The sequence below is a fragment of the Synchiropus splendidus genome, chromosome 18 (assembly GCF_027744825.2).
Source record: "Synchiropus splendidus isolate RoL2022-P1 chromosome 18, RoL_Sspl_1.0, whole genome shotgun sequence".
NCBI classification, from domain to species: Eukaryota; Metazoa; Chordata; class Actinopteri; order Syngnathiformes; family Callionymidae; genus Synchiropus; species Synchiropus splendidus.
This window is the reverse complement of record NC_071351.1, coordinates 10,042,886-10,061,667: the sequence shown is the minus strand read 5'-3', so window position 1 is coordinate 10,061,667 and position 18,782 is coordinate 10,042,886. Positions and strand designations below refer to the sequence as shown.

At 43.9% G+C, this 18,782-nt stretch overlaps 1 protein-coding gene across 1 annotated transcript; it reads left to right on the top strand.

Annotated features, from left to right (window-relative positions):
* Positions 1 to 4,457: 4,457 nt before the first annotated feature.
* Positions 4,458 to 11,830, top strand: edn3b (endothelin 3b). The gene is made up of 4 exons (XM_053849957.1): positions 4,458 to 4,748; positions 4,815 to 4,998; positions 8,256 to 8,417; positions 9,682 to 11,830. The coding sequence occupies exons 1-4, from the start codon at positions 4,679 to 4,681 to the stop codon at positions 9,734 to 9,736; spliced, it is 471 nt and encodes a 156-aa protein (XP_053705932.1). The 5' UTR covers positions 4,458 to 4,678; the 3' UTR covers positions 9,737 to 11,830.
* The last annotated feature ends 6,952 nt before the right edge of the window (positions 11,831 to 18,782 follow it).

Sequence of the window (18,782 nt, the reverse complement as noted above, 5' to 3'; positions counted from 1 at the left end):
ACAGGCATGTTAATATTGCGAAGGAAGGGGCGTCGTACTGCCCTGATTTGACCCCCAAATGTTTCGACAGGAGAATAGCTTGATCTTAAGGTCACCGGCCGCCAACTGAAGTCTCATGCACTGGACGTATTTGCTGCCTTATGTCGTTCAAACTGTGTTATCCTGTTCTATAAATCACACGCTCAAATATTTTGGAGAGATAAAGTTGTGTTTACAAGGGAAACACATTACTGCCGAGGAGAAATCAAATATTTTAGGAGCCATAAGCTACAGCGGGATTCCAGTTAGGCTGGTGGACGGGTCAAACAAACACCAGAAGGGCGAGCGTGAAATCAAATAAATACATTTGTCATCAATTTGATCGGAGGACGTGATACAGATGTCGTTTAGACTGTTGGGAATGTTGGCACTCTAGTCCTGACTCCCTAAAGAACATAAATGATCCTGCGCCACCGATCATTTGATCACATTAGAGGCTAAATCACACGTGACCAGTGATAGCCATCAGTCTCCAGCACTGTGGTCGGGACCAAGAAAATATGTTCTTCATTTCTCCGGAATTCTCTCTCTCTTTTCCCAGTGTGGGGAATATGCTAGAGCACTGGGAATTGCACTATGCCACGAGGAATTTGGGTCGGAACCAGACGGTGGTTACGGGTCAGATTGATTCAGATTTGCTGGATGAATTGGCGAAAAGAAATAGTTTGTGTTTGTGTTGTAAATGTTTTAGTTGTATAGCAGAGGAGGACTTCAGATGAACCATCCCTGAAAGTGTGGCGTACACAGAAGTTGCTCCATTTGAGGAAAAACTTACCAAAAACTTAAAATCGAGAAGAATTTATGCCCTGACGGAGGCGTCTAATACATACACACAGCTACGCCTGAGTTGGCCTTAGCTCCAGTGAGTGACAAACACTATCTTCTGGCCCTGACCCTTTTGTTACACATTTCAGCTCATCTTGGGGTGTAGTCTCCACTGACTGGTCCTGGTCTCTTGGGGTCCTGGTTGCCATGGTGCCACATTTTTTGGGTGAGAAGCTGTGAGCAGATGTTCTGGTCCACTCCTCTGATTGGCTTGCTTCTGCTGGTGGACTGGCTCGCCCCATCTCTGCCTGGCTCCATCATTCATCCTCCTGACCCATCGCTGTCCCAGAGGTTCCTTATCTTCCACATTCCTTCACTTGGGGGAAGGTAGATGTTTGTCCCCACAAAACCCAGGCTCAACTCAGGCTGTTTGGACCGGTTCTGGGTTGGATGTCTCCTGGGTTCCTCCTTGGTCCTGGTACCAGGTGGTGCCTGCCTTTCATAACTCACTCTTCCATCCACACATCTTTCCCACACTATCCTTATCATACATACCTCTCATACTGGATCAAACTGAGGTTACCTTACCCATCATCACTGCGTCTGTTGGATTCAATCTTTCATTAGACAAAGCATTATAAAACAATTTATTCAATTGCAGATACTTGATGAACATGATCATAACTAAAATATCATGATTCCCACACTGGGAAACTAAAGGCAGGGCTTCAATGTAAACTTGGCTTTATTCCTGAGGGTCTAAGCCCATATTTTACTTGCAGCTCTGTCCTATCACACCGACTAAAAACAACTATCAGTTGGCAGACAAGTTGAGTAATAAAAGACAAATAGGGAAAAATGTAAATATTATATGTTATATGTAAAATAATTCCGATTAATTCTTTGTGTGCTTACTCATGTTGTTTCATGTTCATTTGAAGTTTTATTGCTATGAATCTACACTGTACTACTGTAAAAAAAAAAAAAAAAATAAAAATATATATATATATATATATATACATATATATATATATATACATATATATATATATATATATATATATATATATATATATATAATTTTTTTTTTTCATCCACGGCAACTTTATAGTGGCCACCAGATGGCGCTGTCTGCTGAAAAATGTTTGGACTTGAACAACTAATTCAATCAAACCTCACATAATTTGTAAACCAAGAGCGCCATCTATTGGCGATTGCAATCTAGGATATAGTATTGTTGTTTCATCACCCTGCAATACTGTTTCATGACACTTTATCTATCCATCCCTACTGAACGTATTTAAAGCTGGGCGCCTGCCTTCCTTGTGCTCTTTTCCCAACATCATCTTGTATTTTTCTCTGTATCTGTTGGCGGGTCACGGGGGCAGCAGCTTCAACAGGGAGCCCCAAACGTCCTTCTCTCGAGCAGCATGTGCCAGCTCTTACTGGGGGGCTCCTGAGACGCTCACTGGCCAGTGAAGAGGTACTCTCCACCTGGTCAACAGGGGTCGACACTGGGGTTGGGTTTCAGTTCTATACTATACCTGTGTGTTCCCCCAGTTACAGCCAAGCCTGGTGGAGAAAACATTAAGGGGCTGAGCATTTTTACACTTCATCCTCCATCCAATCTCTGTGAACACGTGACACCTAACCAAACACACCTGGGTGCAATTACATTCTGCAGGTCCTCGCCCGTATTATCAGTCGCCCCATTCAGACCCTGGACCCCCCTTCTCCTCCGTCACCTGTACGTACCCCCAATAAACACCCCGTAATTAACTCATTAAGTGTCTCAAGATGAGAAACTGCTGGAAACTGGAGATTCATTTTGGAATTTCATTCCTCGCGGACACTGAATTTATGAACAAGACCATCCAAATAAGGAAATACAAACTAAAATAAAAGTCCCATGAACTCATTTTATTTGCTCAGTTATGTGAAGTGTTTTCCTGTGTTTCCATAAAGAATTTAAACCACAAAAAAAGGCATTTGGGCGACTGAAAAAAGCAAACAAGGTAAGACGCACATTTTTTTTGGTCACTTCAGATGATCCTGAAGACATTCATACATCAAAATTCCAAACTTTGCTCAGTACTGTTGGAAAGCAAAACTTGAGCTGCCCCTCTGTAAAACCTTCCATCACTGTAATGTCGCTGCAACTTATCAGGTCCTTGAGGAAGAACGTGTTGAGCAGGAGCGAGGGTTTCTTCAGGAATGTCGCGCCCATCGCCAGAGGCTCTGCTAAATGTGCCCTGTCTTACCTCAAAGAGAGCATTTCTCTTGCTTTGCTTTCCTCTCTTTGTTCTTGCTTTGTCAGTTAAAAGGCTGAGCGACTTCAGGAATGGTAAGAATTATGAGGCGGACTCGCTCTTACCATTTCTTTTTAACGATTCTCAGACCTAGATCAGTCATGCTGAGCAGATCTCTGACAGGTGTGTGTTCTTCAGCGATCCAAACTGATCTGCATTTGAGTGGAGATGTTTTATCTTAACCTGAAGATTCAAACTTGATCTGATGTTACCATGCTGGTCTTTAGCAAAGTATGGATTTGTGTGACCTGGGGAACTGGAAAGTCCAACATCAGGTGGGGTCACATTCTGTTGGACTGAAACTAAAAATGACTTTTTCCTGGATGATTTTTCTGAAAAGATGTCAGAGCTTGTCATCTGGACCAGGAGCCAGATATCGATACCCGATATCCCATGGTCATGTTCACTGACCTTCGGTTGGTTTGTGTCTCAGAGTTCGTATGACATTTGTTTCCACGCACCTCCGCTGTTTGTTCATGGTTTGTGTGTCTGCTGGAAGGCCACGTCAGCACTGGAGCAGCTCACTCTGTTTGACAGCTGCTTCGTCACGCGTCCTGCTTGTCGTCCCCAGGTGACGCTCGAACTTGGTCTGAGGTTCAACTTGACACACCCAGCATGAATATAATGATCTGAATTTGGCGTGCCATTTGAAGGGTAAGGTCTTTGTCACTTACGCAATCATTTATGTAAGTGATGGATTGTGAAACAGGAAGTCGAGAAGCAGGAGAAAAAAAATGTGAGTTCAACAAAAGGAGGAAGTGGACAGGAGCAGGTGAGTGTCGTGGGCGACTGTGAATGATGAGCCTCTGAACACGACCGTGGTCCTCTCCTCGGATGTCTCCAGGTTTGCCTCCTGGTTTCGTGCCACACAGCCTTTTGAAACCATTGAAGAAGAGAAACAACAGCCTGGGAATTCTTGTGAGTTATTCCTGGATTGAGCAGTCTTCATTGACCATCTTCCTCAATCGCCTGATTCCAGCTGCAACTTTGGCCGGAACACTGGTTCCAAAAAAACAAAAAAGTTTTCGGGAGCCAAAGCAGCCAGAGAAACTGTGAGCACACTCATATTTAAGAACAGCATATCTGCAGGAATTACCCCCTGGACTTCCTGATCTCACCAGACTGTTGTCAACCTCATTTATTTTCTCAACATCCATTTGTGTCCACGAAAAAAAAAGGTCCTGAATTTGAGTAAACAGAAGCCGAACGTGAGGTCACAGAGGGGTGTCGACAGGGGAGTGAACCTCCTCCTTTGTTTTTATGATTTCAATTTTGGGGAGGAGGGACCTGACAAAGCAGAACACCTTCCTTCACTCCTGAGAGCACTTGGCTGCGCGACTGCACCCTAGAGAGTCACAGAAAACCTCCCGCTCATGGAGCCATGATCAGGAAACAACCCATGCGGCACACTTCTCCTCAACCTTCTTTGGAAGCCTGGATCTTTTGAAATGAGCTTCAACTGGACACACGGCTTGGTGTCAACGGATGGATTAGCTCTGAAAGTTGCTGGTGGATTAATATGACTAGAGCCTTCTCATCTGTCTCTGGTGTTGGGAATATCTGACATGGCGAGGATTTTAACCATCCATGTGAGAATCATGCTGTTCCTCATCCTGGCTTTAGTTCTTCTGCAAGGTAAGCCTCGGCAGCCTCCTGAAGTGTCATGGTTGTATTTCTAACGGCTCTCTTGTGCCACTCAAGGGGTCTTGACATGTGATGCGTCAGTCATACCGTCAGTCAAACCTGGTGGGGGACACAGCCCTGCAAGAGCGGCGGGTTCTGACGCGACCAAGACCCGATCTAAGCGCTGCACCTGCTACTCCTACACGGACAAAGAGTGTGTGTATTACTGCCATTTGGATATCATCTGGATCAACACTCCTGAGTAAGAGCTTCTCCTCACACCACTTGTATTCTGACTCCCCTCAGACTCTGTCAGTCAGTGTGGCGACTCAAGCACTGTCTTAACTGTTTGAGGGGCTCAACTACCACCGTGCCCCGGGGCAGTGTTTTTTCTAGCATGTTGGTGCAAGACCAGAGGTCTTCTGAGCCGTGTCCTTTACACCTCTCACGTTGGAATTGACCCCGGCGGTGGTTTGAGCCGCGACGTTTTTCAAAATGAGTTGCAGCTCCACGCCACACATTGTCATTGTGCAAGCTGAAGGGCTGCCGCCGTGCAGGTCTGTCTGGTTGGTGATATATTCAGAGAAACTAGTCGATTGATGAATTATTATTAGCGTTAGGGCAGAAAAAAAGCCCAAGTCTATTCTGCTTCAAAACCCAAATATTAAAACTGCGTTCTGCACGTAGATACATCAGCAGAACATCATATTTTTTATGAGCAAAATGTTGAAATCAACAGTATTTTAACTGAACATTAACCGGAAGTCTGTGAAAACCTGGACTCCAGCTCCATCCACTTTTGACCTCCTAAATCTGTCAGTACTAGTCGTCTAGGTGCGTGTAAAGTCTCTAGACGTGGGCCGCAGCAGAGCCACACGCAAAATGGTGGTCACAAAATGAAGTTCATATGGGCTGCGAGAGTTTGACACGCAAAACAATCCCAAATGTTGTACACATTTAGCCGACAGTTGTGCTGCAACAAATAGAAGCAAATGAAGTGGCAATAATTGAAATGGGCGGTGATATATTAATGGATAAAAAACAAATAAAATATCTTCAGTTACAATGAAGTAACACATTTTATAACTGTTGTAACTTTATAAGCGTTCAAATTATTATTATTATTATTTTTTGGAGTGAGACCCAGAGGTGATGCAGTAGATGCAGTAGATGTATATAATAAAAACAAAAAAAAACAAACACACTCTCTTTAAGTGGAAACATGCATGAAATATATAGTTAGTAAAGAATGGCATGCAGGTGATATTAAAAATAATATTAAATATAAAAATGTCAAATACATTCTCACGCTCATAAATAAGCCATCGTAACCTCTATGGATTCAAAACAAAGTGGCTTGCACGCGTCAAACAACTTGTTGCTAAGTGGTTATGAGGACGTCCAAATGGACAGTGTTCATAAATATTCTTGAGAGGAAATAAATCTTGTCCCGAACTGTGATTTCCAACACCTTTCCTCTGTCAAGTGGTGCAACGCCTCGTCGTTCTCTTGCTAACTGCACGTTCAAGTCTCTGGCTGCAGTGTTGGAAAGCATTCTTTCTCACTCTGTCTTCTCGTGCCAACACCGCCGCCGGCCCTTTCAGGTAAACAGCACACCTTGTTATTGCCCAGCAAGTCGGGACAAATTGACATATTTTGAACGCTGTCAGCTCCAATACATCGTCGCCAGCCGCTCTGCACATACTGCACGTTGTATCTGAAAATATAGTTTACGAGCGCTGTCTGGTTCTGATCTGTATCGTCCAGCACACTGGAGAACCAGGTGCTGCCAGAGAACCAGAAGTTTATTTATCCGGGGAACACTGTAATTACAGCCGGATTAAATACAAATTGAGCCCCATAAAAGATGAACATGTGAGCTTCATGAAACTTCAAATGTAAAGTGAGATTGGCAGAACTCGAATTTGTTTGTTCAAGTGGAGTCGGGAGTGATCTGCACACCCTTGTCTGCTGCTTTCTAAGTTAGGCATCAAATTCCCGGGTGTGCCCCAGGGCTCCCTCCTCAAGCTCCTTATCCCATCACTTAGGTTTACAACAAAGTTGGCTGAAGTATTGCGGTTGTCCTGTGAAGTAACTACCTTGGTGAATGATTGTTAGTTAAGGCGTCAAAATCAAGTAACCTGCGGGTCTTGAACTCGAACCCTGTGAGATCATAAATGCCTTCAAGGATGTCTGTCATTATAACCGGTTACGATCAGTCCTTTCCAAAGTCCCATACTGCACTGCAGCAGTCAAAGCTCTAAAAAAAAAAAAAAGTTAAAATGAGTTGCAGAAATATAATCGTGAAGTAAGAGGGAAACACCTGGGCACACACATACGGAGGCAGACGGCCATTAAGCGCCATCAATTAACCTCTTGGAGTGTGGGAGGAAACCAGAGTGCCTGGAGGGAACACACACCAGCACAAAGAGAAAATGGGGAGAAAATCATGTCAGCACTGTAAAAATAAAGATCCCGGTGAAAGGGTCACCCTGCCTATAAAAACCAAGTTTTATGGCGTCTTAAAGTACACCCACCTATTTTCCCACCACACCCACTTTGGAGATGAACTCTGTGTACCCCCAAGCGGCATCTGGACACTTCAATTTGACGTGAAGGTTTGTGTGAGGGAAAAAACACGTGATAAAATCAGCCTCATGAGGCTGCTACGACCAAAGACGGACAGAGGCGAATCCAGGAGAGCTGTTTGATGCTGTGGTATGCTGAGAAGGAGCCATCAAAATCTTCAGTTCCTATGAGAGCCGATCTTTGTACTTTCATCCCACGCCATGTCCACAACTCCAGGCGTTACGTTGGCTCCTGGATCCATTCCCAGACGGGCACGGGCGGAACACGATGATGGGAAGAGCAGCACTTCACACCATCAAATAGAGACTCGGCTCCTCACTCTTTTCAAGCAAATGAGCAAGTCATGCTTTTGAGAACCACATTAGAACCCATAACCTGTTGAAGTCATCTCTCACAGAGGCCTTTTCTGTGCTCTACAGGAGCAAGGTGGGGAGTGGAATTAAACTACCACCGCTTCGACATAACCATCCCTGATTTAAAACTTGAGGTGCAGCAGTATGGTGTCTCTGCTGCACACACCTGGAAACTGAAAATCTGTTCCACAAATCTCATCTTAACACTTCTAAAATACAAGACTGGAGCCAAACCCACCGCTGAAAAAAGGAGTTGTCAAACCCACCAAATCAGAGGCAACTCTGTACAGAGCTCCATAAGCTGTTGCTTTTTATGGCCAAAAATCCTAAATCAGAAGCCAATGCCTGAGAAAAAGGCTTTAAATTTCTGTCTTTAAAGTGAAGTTACGCTGTAATTTACGATGTTACGCCTCTGAAATAAATTAAACATCCGAGCACACGTGTGGTGAAGCGACTTAGCGAGAAAAATAAGCATGATGGACTGAAACCCATGCTGGTGTTTAAATTCTCCCCAAAGAATGTGATGCGTTTGCACTTTTGGTATTTGTTGAATGACGGGCTCTTTGTTTTGACGCAGGCGCACCGTGCCATATGGAATGTCGAGCTACCAGGGACCTCAGCGGGTTCGGCGGGCTGCAGGAACCAGCGTGAGGAGTGAGCGCGCCAAAGAGAAAATTCCTCGCTGCGTTTGCGCCAACCAGGGCACCGACGCGGGGTGCAGCGAGTTTTGTCTGTCGAGGTGAGCATCAACCGCATCATGTACAAGCACTGACATTGCTACATAGTATTTGTTTTAAAGTTGGTAATTCAGAAAGAACAGTTGAGACAAAATCCAAATATCTCGATCTTTGGTGCGTGAAAACATTTGAGTAGTAAAAACAAGGCCAGATTTAGGTTCCTTATTTAAGCAGTTATGGGGTCTCATGTTGAAAACACTAGTGGATGCAGCTCCTGTTCTATGAGTCCCTTTGTTAACCCTGATGGTTCATCCCTCAAGGCACCGTCCTCGGCACCTGAGAAGTAGTATCATTCCCTCTCCCCTGAACTGGAGGCAAGTCCCCGCCCCCTACAAGACCATTATTCTGCTGCTTTATATCATCAATAAATATGTTGTAGCAGGAATTGGCTGGTGCCGTCAAACCATGGTCGTTTCAGACTTGCTTATTATGAGGAAGTCCAGGTTACATGTTGAGACGTAACAGCTTCTGCATTGTCTTCATGCTCTCCAAAGACAAATGCACTTACAGCCCCTGTGTTGGAGGAGCTTATTTTTGAGCACCATAGATTTTACCCAGCTGGGCTACCGTCTTCTGCCTTTAACTTTTTACGTGACCATATCCAGCCCAGCAAGTACATCCAGAAACTCCCCCCAAAAGCTGATGCAGAAAGAGAGGGAATTTGATGGCGTTGTGGTGGAAAGCCAGCGTCTCCGGAGTGAGGTGGTGAACCACAGACATGCTGTTTGCAGTTATATTCTATTCAGTACATAAACATTTTGTTCCCCCTGTGTTACGGTTGCTCTAGTTCGTAGACAGGGTTACATAAGAAAAGACTCTGGAGCTGTGGGTGGGGCTGGTCTCACCGGTTGGCCGACATATGAAAGTGGGCACAATGCTTGTCTCCAGTGAAGGACAAATGAAGGACAAAGGAGTCGCACCGAAGAGATTGCGGTCTGGGTGGAGTTTTCAATTTGAGCCAGGGCAGCTGCCTGAGCTGTTTGGGGGTGAGGGGGGGGTCTTACTTGTGCCTAAATTACAGTCTTTTAAAGAAACGTGAATCAGTGTTCAGCCCTTGTTCTTCGACATCTGTGTTTGAAGGCGCAAACGTGGTTTTTATTTTGTTGTTTTTACCGCAGGGGTGGTCATAATAGCATTGTGAAGCAGGAACGATGAATACCGTTTCCACAGGAAAATGACAAGACTGCTTTACTTGGATTCCAGAAGTGATTTAGCTCAACTCTGACAGTTTCTTTTTTTAACTGATCTTTTTTTAACTCTCCTCAGCCCTCAGCGCATCGTCCCCGCCAAGAGTCTCCACAGAGTCCCGGGTCCCGGATGACAGCCTGGCAGTGCCCCTTCATCTGCTCTCCTTCCGCAGGGAATTGGACTTTTCCCTCCTTTCCAGCCCTTCCACTCTCCTTTTGGCAACACTTGCTTTCACAGGTACTCTCATGTTTAAGGAAGGAACTTTGCCCACATTCCTTAGCATCATAACTCTCGGAGAAAAATTCCATATTGCCGAAAGCTTTCAAGAAGTCTTCAGCAAATTTGATACGGATCCCTGGAGGCCATTCCCCTTTCTTCTCCCATTCCAGAGAGCAGCACCAGGATGGCTTTCACTATCATCTCATCATACCCCCAGGTCTTTGTTCTGTCAGGGTCGATATCGTTTTATACTCTTGAGTTTGGACTGTTGTGGACAGCTCTTGAAACCAGGGACTTTGAAGATGGTGCAAGAGGGAGCTCTTCCGTTTGTGAAATGGGAACAGGCATGTTATTGTGTATGGCTTTAATATATTGAAAACCTCAGATGCTGATGCTGAAGATAACTCGTCCTTTAGAGCGCAGACAACCTGCTACTGTGTTGTGCAAATGGTTTATGTCCCTGTACTAACAGTAGTCAGTGCTGAATGGAACTGGGCAAACGGGATAAGCAAAATGCATCAGATAAACTCACTATTGGTGGAGTTTAAAGGGGTTGTTTTGCACCTTTTGGATGTGACTACCTTTCCAACACGCTCAACATAAACACACATGAGGCTTGTCTGTTTCAAATGCTGTTACAGGTGGACCATAATATTTGTTTTTGTCTGATCCGTTGCCCTCCAAAATGTGTAATAATCCTGGTTGCCATGTGACATGTTTTCAGCCCACTGTACTCTGCCTTGCAAAAGGTCGGAGTGATGTCCATGCTTCTGTCTCATAACTGGCCGACTGAAAAAAACTCTACTACAATTTATTAAAATCCTCATGTGTGTACCCCGATTTAGACAGTTCCTGACCCCAGGCAGAACACCCTATATGAGATGGATTACAGCGACAGAACATCAGTGACTTTCCTGTTACATTTCACTGCCGGAGGTAGCAAAACAACCCCCAAATCCGGACCAACGTTGGCAGCATATGCCGCGATGGACAAATCATAGCGGCTTGGCGTGATGTGGCGCCAGAAGCATAGCTAGCACACCAGCGACCCACCCCAGTGAGACGTCTTGTCATTTTGCACATGTCCCTTCTGTCATGTCAATGTGTTGGAAGCAGCAACTCAGAATATCATAGAGATACACACTGGAGGAACAGCTGACCATTTGTGGTTACCATTATATACATAATTCCAGATTTTTTTTGTTTTATTATCATGTATATAAACTGAATGCAGAATTCAATGTGTGTATGTTCTAAAAATAAAGTCTGATATTGTCCCCAAGATTATTGAGGATCAACTACAGACACCGAGGCAAGTTGGCTTCTCCTTTGTGTATAATTTAAACTATTTTAATTGACTTGGAGGTTACTGGATTAAATGTAATTGAAATAACTTGTGACCATGAACCATTGGCAGCCACTGACATTTTTTCTTTTTGGGTCGCGGGTGCTGGCTCTCAAGCCAGAAGTGAAGGCCATGAAAATCAGTCAAAATACATTTGGGCAGATTGTAGTGAAAGAGAAGGAAGGGGAAAAACATTTTCACACGACAAAGAACAATCTAGAGTCACTTCTTAAATTCAAAACAAAAGTTAAAACTTGTGACGATAATAGTCAGTGGCTCTGAAACCTTTTTCCTGCCTCTTCTTGATCTTGTTTTCACAACCTTCAAATGTGACCCTCTTTGAAAAACGACCCCAAGTTTGCATAGCTAAGCTAAACTGTTGGTTGGTCAAGCTGACGTCAGTCACTTGGGTCTCCAGAAGGATGGCTGGTGCAGAAGCCGGCCAGCAGAGGTGCCAGAAGAGGAGAGAAAAAAAAACAGAATAGTGCTGTGAAAACAAATCGCCCTGGCAGAGAGAGCAAGACTAACACCGGTCTAATCCTATAAGCTGTTATAAACACAACGTGGGTTTGCTGAAGTGTTCAGCAGTGCGAAATGAAACTCCTCCAAAGTCACTTCTGCAACACTTATCCAGTCAATCTCAGACGGCGAGGGAAGAGAAGGTGACTGGCTCGCCTGAGGCGCGGCAGATTAGCCGGATTCAGAGGCATGGCCACGACGCTCATGTTGACTTGTTGATCCAGGAAAACATTTGCACCTTTGAAATTGAGGAAGCCGTTTCTCCTATAAAGTGAGATTTGTGTTTAAAGGAATCACTTTCGAGAGGTGTTTGCTGCCTTGCGGTTCGCCTGACTGCTTCCAGATTCAGTGTGAGGTTAGGAAGCGTTTCAAGGCAACACACCCAGAATGTGTCGGGCTATAACCTTCCCTGTTGGCCCCGAAGCTGAATCACAATTTTTGTATTTATCAACGTGCGTTGCCAAGAATGCATCATTGCTTGATTAAAAGCATTCACTTGCTTAAACGGTTTCATAAAAGAACAGCGAGGAGCATTCAAGCTCATTTTGACACATTTCTCTGCTTGCTGGGGCTTGAAAATTGGTCATCAACAATTTTGGTGTTTACCGTGGATCTGTTCTCATTCTGCTTATTAAGTTATCAAGACTATTATGGAAGAATAACCTGGATTATGGCTACACAAAAGGTCACATTGCACACACGGTGTGTAACAGTTGAATTGTTCTATGCGCTGTTCCTGTTGAAAAGATGGATTATATAACGTAAAATAAATATTAATATAAGCATGACCGTGTGTGTCACCTCAATTATTTGACATATTTTGCAGAGCAACAAAGGTACGTACAAGGCAAGTACAGTATAGCGGTTAAAGCACCTCCTCATAATATCAAACTAAATAACAAGCCCATTTATTGCCTCACACTGACTACATATCACCATATCATCAGCAAACATCATCGTCCCCCAGAGACTCCTCCCACACCTCACTATCCTCATTCACATCCAGCATACTATTAGAATGTAATTTCACAAAGATAAACTGTTAAAGTGGATTGACGAACTTTTCCGTCCTGGACGGGATTAGCCAAATATAAGAATTGGTCACCAAGACAGCATAAAAAAAAACCCAAAATCTATTCTGTGATGTCATCTGTAGTTGCGACATTTAAGGGGTCTTCTATAATGAAGACGACTTAAGGGTTTTCGGGGGTCAAAACATTCCATAGATAGAATAATGGGAACTAAAACCTGGGTTGCTCAGGACAGACCATTACGTCAAACAACTTTTAGATGCCCCCCACTTTGATGGTGCTCTCAACTCAGTTTGACACTGTCTCCTTCCCAATGAATTGTCCTGATTGTCTGCTGCCCTGGGGTTCCTCAGCCAGACAAAGGTAGAAGCCCTCATACTTTCAGGATTACCATTCTTTGATGAGAGCATTTTAATCTTCTAATGCAGCGACCTGAGTAGCCTGGGGTTCTACTGTCTGTCGGGTGTGTCCAGTGCTTTGACTACGTGACTCTGTCCTTTGTTTGACAACTGGAAGAAACCAAGAATCCAACAATCTAATGGAGCTGAAGTTGTCACGTTTTCAGCTTGTTTAAAGCACTTTTATAGGATGTTTATGGCTTACTTTTTGTCCAGTACAAGCCACCGTCGATCACATATAAGCACATATAAGCGCTGATCTCGTACACGTGCAGATGGTGCGTTCATGACTATTGGAATTTTCTACACTGCTGAAAATAACCGGGGTTACAGTACAATGTCGAAGAAGAAAAAAGTAGCCACCTAAGCTGACGCCTATGTTTAAGCAATAAAATTGACCAGAAACAACAAAGCATCAAAAAATGAAAGATGGAAAAGAAAGGGATAGAAAGAGGAAGTAACAGTTGTTCAGCAAAAATCAATTTTAAAAGTACATAGAAAATATTGAACTAAGGAAACAAATTAAATTTGTATGTAAGGTAAGCTGTAATCCAATTAAATTGAAATGCATTGCATTTTGTTTTCAATAAACCACAATCGTAACAGATTTATTCAACTTCACTGTATATTGTTTTAAATAAACCACAGTCATAACAGATTATTAAACAATGTTTTTGTTTATAATCCTTCCACCATGGAAGTGCAATTTATGTTATCTAACAAAGACAACAAGCAGTCATAACAGAGTAATGATTGTATAATCTCTCTCTGAGTGGAAGGAACCCCACTGTTATTGTAGCGCCCCTCAGTTTTCCCAAGATAAGGGGTTATTAGACGTCAAACATATACACGCAGGAGCATTTTTGCTGATCTGACTTGTGTATTAAAGGCTATTCTGTTACGTTGTGGGAGATCAGATTGTAAAATGGGCTACCTACTGCACATAAACACGGTTCCCCTCCTGCGAGGGGAACGTGAGACCAGGCCGCCTCCTTCAAGGCCTAAGTCCATGTATCATCCTGGAATGTCACGCTAAGTCCACCTTAATCAAAGCAGCTCTGCAGAATGAACCTCAGCACAGAGGACCAATAATATTGTTCAGGGACTCCAGCCCTGTTCCCACAGTGAACAACTGGGGCGCAGACGTGCGACAGGCAGTTCACGGATTAGGGCTTGTTGATCCTGAGGTCCTGCTCCTGACAGGCAATTGATAATTGACCGTTGAAGAGAAAGTATGTTGTTGAATCCATGACCTCCAAAGAAAATTTCAACTTGTATCGCTCACCTTTCCAACAATAAGTAACGCCATGCAGCTTCGTTGCAAAGACTTGTGAAACAACAAGGCCTAAGGTTTCCTGAGTGAGCAGTGGAAGATGAACCAGTCTGACAAGAAGAAGAAGAATGAGAGCAGAGCGGCTTGCTGACAGGGTGTCTAGGTATATGGAAGTATGCTCAAGGTGCAAAATATTCTCATATTACTGTGGACACGCCGCAGGGGAAGCGTTGGTGGAGGAGGGAGATTTCCAGGAAGCAGCCGCCGCACGGTAAAAAAAAGCCGTATGTGTCGCCAGGCACGTGTGTGGTAGCTCAGTGACACTTGCCAGGTCTGGATGGGGAAAAAGTTTTCTTCTGTGGTCCAAACTGAAACAGAGCGGGTATAGTACAACACAGGTACAGACTGAAAACGTGCAAATACCAGCAGCACTCGGAGGCTCCAGATCTTCAGCAAAGTTAAACCAAGCTAAAACTGAAGTTGAAATAAATCGTCAAACTGTCGTGGGAGTTACTGATCCATACATCCAATAATCCATAAAAAAAATAATAAAATAATAACAAAAAAATCAACAATAATTGCTTCCAGAGCTGACGTCATGACTTCAGCCACGCACATTACACGCAGAGAGCTGCGCTACAATAATATTTACCTTTTACAATGGAAAATGTGGGATGACATCTGAAAACAAACCAGCTGATCTGTGACTGGACTTGAATGTGTGTTTGCTGCGATGCCATATTCCTGGTGAGTTTGAGGAATAGCTGTGGTGTAACTGTCTGCAGCGTGGCCTGTACTTCTGAAGGTCCAGGGTTGAAACACAGTGGGGAACTTTCTGTGGGATTTATCACCGATAAAAATGTGACGCTGGCAGCGTCAGAGAGGAAATTGAGTGCTTTTGAGTGAGTGAAAGTGGAAGAGCTTGGAGATCTGGACTCTCCTGCTGTCTTGGAAATACATCCTCACCTCTGAATTCCTGTGAGGGACAAGATCACCAGAGGAAAGCGTGCCAAGCCTGGACATGCTAGTGCACCGCTTCAGGTGCTGTCTGTAGGTTAACTGGTGTCCGGGAATCATTTCTGCTCAAACCTCAAATTTCTGCTGAACCAAACTTCCGCAACCGAACTTCACGCAATGAGCAGGACGTCCCGCCACTCTCTGCACACTGGTATCTTCTGTCTCAAGGTTCTGCGCTCCAGCAGTTGAACCATAAATCAGAGCTTCTGCCAGCATTCCTTCGTGACAGCTCATCCCAGAATTATTGACTGTAGATCAGTAAGTTGCTGAGAAATTATACATGTCCACAGATTCAAATTCTTCGTGGAATTTCATACACATTTGACCCCAGCTGGAAGGATTGACAAACAGGCACACACCGGTTCACTCCTGTGCGGAATGCGAATGTTCCCATCGGACCTCGTAATTAAGCTTGCGAGCACTGAAGCCTTGGATAACTTCCTTGGTACTGTTGCAGTAACTCTGCAAGACATGCACAGATCAGGCTCAGAGCACAGGGGTTGAATCGCTTGAACAAATTGAAAAAAAAAAAATGTTCTAGAGATCAGTCTGTGCAGATAGAAAGCAGGTAACACTTGGACCTTGGAATCGCGATGTACTGCGTTGAGTTAGTTTCTCAAGATCATTGTGAATTCTTTTCATCATAAACCTGTGAAATGTAAATGAAAGTCTTTTGTGATTTATGTCAGAGTGTAGGCGAAATGCGGTGTTTTTTGGAGTTATTTCTGGGTTGGAGTGATGCTGCCTCGCAGTTCCTAAATCATTTTGAAAAATGTTTGAAAAGTGAATATGACGACGGCGCTCACATGTCAGGCAAGCATGTGACCTGTGGCTGCTCTCTCATTGGTTCCCTTCAACAAGGATTTTGTTTCAACTAAACTATTGAACTGCAGCTGCTTTAACTCTCTGTTCGACCTCCTACCGTCAGGCCGAGGGTAAAAACCAGGACAAATAGACTCAGAGATAGCTTCTTCCCGAAAGCTATCTCAGTAGTGAACAAAAAACAACAAAACCAGATAAAACAGTCTACAAAATTCATTATTAGTGACCATACTGATCATCATGCAATAAGAAATAACTATGTACAATAACAAATCATTCAAGTTTACATCCAGATAAGTGCCACTTTGTGTTATTACGCTCTTTTTACTGCTGCTACTTGTGTATATATTATTTATTAGTTCCGACTTGTTGTTTTCTGCATGCTTGATTGTTTAGATATATTCTTTTTACATTGTTTGCCCCAAGGGGGTAGGGCTCAAATCTCGTTGTACACTGTACAAGGACAATAAAGGCTATTCTATTCTATTTTTTTTGTCACGATGAGGTCTCATCCATTATGTGCCTTTCACAATGCCACACAGGTACTTTTCAAGATGAGCTATTGGACTTGCAGGTGTCTGTTTTGGGAGATTTTATTTGGTTATTTTTAAAATTTCTTTCTCAATCTGCTGCCAAGCAGAGTAAGAGAAGATGAAACGATCCCCAATTTGGTTGAATGTTGAGTTCAGCAGCAGCTCCAGGGTGATGGGAGGGGCGGAGCTTGAGATCAGTATCTTCAGCAGAGGTCCGGGAAGCTCCTGTCGCACGTTTGCATCACGCTAAATCTCATTTATGCTGAAAAGCAAGGGGAAACTAAGTTGATCTCCTCTGGTAAAAACTTGTGAAACCTGTAAAAACAGAGCTGTTTTTCTCTCCTGATGAAGTTATGTTTCTGAATAGACTTGTCTCTCAAAGCAGCGTTTTATTAAAGGCCCGCGGGTGCCGGTGTGTTGCAGCGGTGCGTGTTGTGGCATCGCCACTGCAGCTATTAAGTGAGCACCTGAAGAAGAATTTGGTTGGAGTTTGGATTCCCATTTTGTTTCTCCTGCAGGCTTGAGTAATGCCTGGCTGTATCAGGTCAATCCCAGCAACATGACATTTCACGCTGTCGGCTTCACACTTACCAATACATGTCTGGAGCAGCGGCACCAGGCCAATGCACCAGTGGTGAGATACTGCCAGGTAAAATATTGGTGGTTACAGGTTATTTTGACTATATCAATGCCTAGTCTTCAAGAGTGCCTTGCTCATATGAGCAACTCACTGGTCTCTCTTCCAGCTTGTCTGCCCTGTATCCATCCATCCTGCATCCATCCTGTGTCCATCCATCCTGTTGGCGTCAGAGATATGCGACGGCTGTATTTCTGTTGGCTCCTGTCATTTGTCTTTCAAGCACCTGTTTGATTGATTGTCAGTGTAATTGTGCACGTCACAGTAAATCAACCTCTCGACATTGCGGTGAGCTAACTCAGTTTGTTCAGAGTAACAAAAATAAATGCGGCCATAAATTTCTCTCCATACAACACTTTCCCCTGTCAGTACACGCAGCTGCCTGTCACAAGGGGGAAACCGCGAAAACAAACAAATAAATAGATTAAAACTTGCGAAATACAAATTATATGGTGGGGCTTTAGATGGATGAGGCTTGACGTGGCTTTTCCGACTGAACCTTGTTGATATATAGGAATGAAGGAGGACTCAAGCGACACTGACTCTTCTGTCCGGACTGTTTTCCAGGTTTGCCAACTGAAATAAGTAAATGTTTGGCAGACATGTATGAAAAACAGATGCTGGAAATGAAGTGTTTGGTAGGGTTTGCTGTATTTTCTGATCGATTGTTCCAGAGTCAGGAGCCCTGCGAGAAAATAATGTGTCTCCGCCTGCGGATCTGAGGTTACTGGCTTATAAGGGGTACGTAGTCGGGGGCCAGGCTTCTCAGTTAGGACTCCGTATTGAGTCTAATTTTCAAGACTCAGTCACTGTTAAATCAAACAGTTGTATCGCTGTCCTTGGTGCTAATGCTGAGACAGTTCATCACGCATTAGGAGGCACTATTTTGTCAGCTGTAAGAGCAACACACAGATCCATGATCACATCCGTCGCACACCTGGATCTATTCTCCACTGGTTGTGAGCCGTTTTTGTCTACAGAATCCACTGTTAGAAGAAGAATCTGCCCAGAGGGGAGATGACGAGGAAACTATTGACTCCTCACTTTCACTCAGAATGTTTTGATTTCAACATCTGTTTCTGTCCGTCAGTCATTGTGAAGAACTTCATGGGTTGTTTAACATCTTTTTCTCGCCAGACACTGAACCAGGATTTCAAATTTGGCTTCTGAGAATTCTTCTGCAGGGAGAACTGCAGTGGAGCTCCATGACCTGCTCTGATTCATCACTATGAATGCCAGAGGCTGAGAGGCTCTGGTGCTGATGATGAGAAAATATATGTTATTTTCAAACTGCAATAGGATTTCAGTCATGCCTGTCTTCAGTTTAAACAATTTCCACATGGGCTGCTCAATCTTGAAATACTGGGGAAAACCATGTTGCTTAT